This window comes from Notothenia coriiceps, unplaced genomic scaffold, assembly GCF_000735185.1.
Source record: "Notothenia coriiceps isolate Sejong01 unplaced genomic scaffold, NC01 NC01_scaffold00020006, whole genome shotgun sequence".
Taxonomy (NCBI): Eukaryota; Metazoa; Chordata; class Actinopteri; order Perciformes; family Nototheniidae; genus Notothenia; species Notothenia coriiceps.
The window spans coordinates 1-5,244 of record NW_011352707.1 but is presented as its reverse complement, the minus strand read 5'-3'; the positions used below and the strand labels follow the sequence as shown (position 1 = coordinate 5,244).

At 41.2% G+C, this 5,244-nt stretch overlaps 1 protein-coding gene across 1 annotated transcript; it reads right to left on the bottom strand.

The window, feature by feature from the left end:
• Positions 1-514: 514 nt before the first annotated feature.
• Positions 515-5,174, bottom strand: LOC104952415 (talin-1-like; the record flags this gene model as incomplete). Its single annotated transcript, XM_010779229.1, has 6 exons — positions 515-685; positions 2,115-2,223; positions 2,318-2,431; positions 3,504-3,684; positions 4,324-4,400; positions 5,054-5,174. Coding segments are annotated over 6 exons (773 nt in total), but the record flags the coding sequence as incomplete, so codon positions are not given.
• Between the last annotated feature and the right edge of the window lie 70 nt (positions 5,175-5,244).

The window sequence follows — 5,244 nt, the reverse complement described above, 5'->3', positions numbered from 1 at the left end:
TATGGTAATATGATGGCAGCTCTGTCATATGGTGTTAATTAGTTTTAGAGAGCCATATGTTCCCGGAGTGTTATGAATGAGAACTGAGGTGTGTAATTATAAGGTTTTTCCAGGATGCTGAATGAAATGCCACCTCACTGTAATCTGAGGCACTTTTAAGGATATCAAAAATCATACTATAGGCGACAGAAAACAGGTTCATAGGACAAATATTTGAGTGAGTTGTGTGAATAACCAAGCTGCCTGACCGGATAAACTGTTCCCTTCTTTTTTAAGTGTTTTTTACAGTGGCAAAGCTTTTCTAAAATCAGCATCACCCCGAGAATGCTTTTTACATTATCTGTATAATAATTCCTAAAGTGCCTTGGGCCAGGTGTGATTGAAAACAGTTTTCCGAACAGCAATCGGCTGACAGAAGCAGATATTTTACCACATAACTTTTTTTTTGATAGTCATTTAAATGTTAGCATCGCAATCATTTTCTTGTGTCCCCTATTTTAGCTGCTTTGCGTACCTTGCCAGTGGTGTTTGTAGTCGCAGGTCCGGGATAATGCAATCATCATGGCGCTGTAGAGAGGCAGCACCATAGCACAGAGACGCCAGCTACGCCCTCGACCTTTATCCGTAAAACACTGCAGCTTCCCCGCCAGGTAGAAGGAGGTGAAGCCAAGTCCGGAGAATGCAACTAGCAGGCAGAGAAAGAAAAACGTTGGTCAAGATCGAAAATTAAATACAGCATTTGGACTAGTATACCAGTGAAAACATAAACTTTGACCATGTTTCAAGGGACTTTCCTGTCCACCAAAGTCAATAACAATGCATAATGGACAAGTGTGCAACAGGAACAGTGCAAAGCAAATATGAAATCAGAAAAGAAACAGACAGCTAAAGTGTGAAGACCAAGTATTTTAAATTGAAGAAGGTAATGAAGAAGGCGGATGAGAGATGTTCAGCTTGTCCACTGCCACCATAGGTTTCCTGTCTGAGGAGAACATTCATGAGAAAATACCTCTGCACTGAAGTCAATCAGTGTGTGACAGGTGCCTGAGAGCAGGCAGAGGTAAACACATCAGCACAACCTAAACACTGAGGAAGACTTATGAAGCTAAGGTGTGATTTCAGTCAGGAAGACTATTACTTTACTTTATGTTTATTCATTCTCGATTCTTTGTCACTTAGAGGCCTCTGATCAGCTGATAGTAATACTAATAATAATACATTTTATTTATATAGGGCTTTTCACAACTCAAAGACGCTTTACAGTATGAGGGAGGGTAGACAAATAAAGACAGGCAAACAAATAACTATAGTAAAATAAAATAAACAACAAAAAAAAGGCAGTCAAGAGGAAGTTGATTGAGAGGTGGGGGGGGGCTTATGGGTAGACAGAGTTGAAAATATGTGTTTTGAGGCGGAACTGAAAGAGTGTGAGGGACTCAGAGTCACGGAGATCTTGGGGGAGGGAATTCCAGAGCCTAGGAGCTGCCACTGAGAAGGCTCTGTCCCCAAAGCTGCAGAGTGTGGATGTGGGAATGGATAGGAGTCCGGCTGCGGTGGATCTGAGGGACCGTGGGGGTTGATAAGGAGTGAGAAGGTGTGTGAGATAAGGAGGGGCCAGATGGTGGAGTGCATTGTAGGTGAGGACCAGAATTTTGTAGTTGATGCGATGGGAGACAGGAAGAGTGGAGGTTTTTGAGGACTGGGGTGATGGGGCAATAGACTGGTCATTGTAGAGCCTCCTTATTGAATGGTACATTTAAGCTAGCTCTATCAGGTGTGCCCCTCTGGCTCTGATACTAGTGAGTAGCTTCCTAAAAATGGACCTCACCGCAGAAGGGATGACGAGGCCAGAGCAATCCGAACAGTTTTGAAGAAGAGAGGACGCCTGCATGTCAAGTCTAATGTACTGTGGCCTGGAAAAACTATTTTTTCAAGAAAGCAAGAAGAAACTATGAAGCTGTGAATTGATAATGAGAATTTAAAACAAATAATCCGGACCAACATGTGGATAATGGTAAACATTTAAGCAGTGTGTCAGGAGAAAACATGGTGGGGGTCCACGTCACTGGTATTACAAATACTGAGGAGAGAGCGTGGAGCTGAACAGTGTTTACCTGCAGTCAGGTTCACCATGGATGCTGTGCCGGCTGTGATGGCATCCACCTGGGAGTGGATCTCATGTTTGGACTCATCCATTTTGTTTTTACGCCAGGCTTGGGATGCCTTTAAAAAAAGGGAGGAAAAATAAATCCTCTGGTCACACAGATGTAGATATCATACTGTTATTATATTAGCAGAAAAGGAAGTGAACTCTCACAGCGTCAGTTCCCAGGGGGGGCAGCGTGTCGAAGTCGTCCAGAGAGGCCTGGGCCGCCTGCACCGCCTGCATGCTGCAGTTGATGGTTCCTGTCAGAGCCTGCTGAGCTGAAGTCTGTGGACACACACAACCAATCAGAATCAGAATACCTTTGTTAGTCCCACAGAGGGGACAGTTGCATAGTTACAGCAGAAAAGAGCCAGCTTAAAGGTCTCCTATCATGCTATTTTTAGGCATATATTATGGGTCTCAGATATATAAAAAGATATAAAAACATGTCTATGATGTTTTTTGCTCAAAATACAAAACAGATCATGCATTTTAGACATCAAGCCGTGGGTCCGCATTTCAGATATTACGTCATATCGGACGCAAATCTGGATCAGCTCCGTTGTTCCCCCGTTTTTAAAGATGTGGGTACGGAGGAAAAGAGAGAGGGTTTTGTTTTCTGACACTTTGTGAGTTCCCGACACACCGGGGACACATCTTTATGTATAAAAGACATCAAAAAGTGCATTTTGTATGATAGGTCCCTTTTAATGTTACATAAGAAGCATGCACAACAAATATTAAAGATAAAAAAATTATAAAAATTACACAATTTACAAAATACCCATCCTGTAACAGTTCTGAAGATAAAGCAGCAGGTATGTATTGCACAGTTATTAACGGCATATATATATATATATATATATATATATATATTGCACATAGTTGGTATGTACAACGATGTAAATGTCTGTCTCTCAATACCGCAAGCCACTTCCTGTCAGTGGAAGACATCTAGAAACCCTGGACATCTTCAAGTCATCATTAAAAACTCACCTGTTCACCATGGCCTTTGACCCCTAACCCATCACAGTCCCACTGCTTCCACTCCTACTGCTATTTGTTATATTTGTATTTAATGTATTACTTTATTATTTGCCCCTCTTGTTTGTTTGTTTGTTTGTTTGTTCAGATTCAGAAGATTCAGAAACAGGTTTGACACGTACGAGGAATTTGACTTGATGTCGTCAAGCATAAAAATTGAGAACACAGATAGAGAACTATTTTAAGAACACTATAATAACATTAAAAAAAATATATATATAATATTTACATTATTCACAGCATGTGGGTCCCCGCTATACAAATGTAATCTATTCTTATGACTTCCTGTCAGTGGAAGTCATGTTTGTTTTACCAGAGGGGGCATGTGTCCTCGGTGCATCTGTCCGCTGGTGATGTGCTGCTTGGCCTGAGGCATGGAGCCCCTCTGGAAACTCTCTGGCCCCCCGGCTCCGGACCTCATGATGGCCGGCAGAGCCACGGAGCCCGTCTCCACCTTCCCCACCCGGTTGAACTGCTGCTGCAGCACCGTGGACCTGTGGAGGGTACACGGAAGATGAGAAGAGAGGCTGCATCCTTTGTGCTCCAGTCAATCCTCTCAGTAAATACAGAGCTAATATGTAAATCCTTAACATATGTCTCATACATACAAGACTACAAATACAATTTAACAGAGATAAAGGCAATCAGACAATAAGACTATATGTTTTTAAAGTGTTAACAGCTTTAAAATTAAAACTGCTCCACCTGTTAAAAATCTGCTCAAAGATGTTGGTCCACCCTGTCAGAGACTTTATGACTCAGCATACCATAATAACCTGAGAGGCTTTCCAACAACGTCATCTGGGAACCAAAGCATGTTCTGAACAGAGAATCTGAACTGCTACCGTCTAATGGAGATTCAATAAAGTCAGACTGAAGCATCCTTTGTGCTCCAGTCAGTCCTCTCAGTAGATACAGAGCTGAATCCAGATCAAATGCACACACACACTTAGAATACTGTAAGTTAGACAGAAATTATTTTAAATGGCTTTAAATAACACACACACACACCCCCACCCACACACACACACACACACACACACACACACACACACACACACACACACACACACACACACACACACACACACACACACACACACACACACACACACACACACACACACACTTACTTTTTGGGTGACACAGAGTCTTCCAGCATGGTGGACTCTTCATCTCCCTCCAGGCCAAAGTGGTCTTTGCTCTTTTTCTGTGAAGAGACAACAATGGATGATAGAAAATGTCATTTTTAAGGAATCCTAATTCAAGAGAGGCTAAAATAAAACTTAATAAACTAATTTAGATATCTTAACAACTGTTTCTAATAAAAGGGTAATGAATATGTAAGAGCAAGGCTGTTTTCAGCAAGAACTCACAAGATAAGATAGAGATCCTAATTTACAACCTCATCTGAGAGATATTAATGACATCATATCCCTTGGCTCAAATGTTCTAAGGGTGAATATCAAATAGTCTTAATAATGTTTCAAACACTTGTTTAATACATGATATCTCTCCTGTCTACGAAAGAGGTGTAATGGTTGATTAAAACAAAGCGTCCCTTTGGTATTAGATACAGTAAGATGTATAGCTGAAGGGCTTTCAACTACATTATCATTAATATTATTAAGTAGGATTTAATTTCAAACAGCTACTAGATACTGTTACAAACTTTTTCTACATTAAGAAATCCACCTCATGACAGCTTGACAAAACATTTGTTAAGGTAATACATGTTTCTGTCTGATGGGAAACTGATGAGGAGAAGACTGAAGAGGGGCGTCCATGATATAGAAAATACAATTAAACCAAATTGACGATTTGAATCCCTAACGCTGGTCCCAAAATAAAGCTGACTGTTACCTTTTTGAGGATGATGTCGATGTAGCCGGCAATAAGCTGAGCGATCTGCTCCCCCTCAGTGGTCTGCACAGAGTAATACCCGTCCTGGTAGTCCCCGAAGTCCTGAAGGGAGAAGAAAACACTCAGATTAAAACATAAACACACGTGACCATCAACAACATTACATTACATGTGACTTGTTAGACACAACG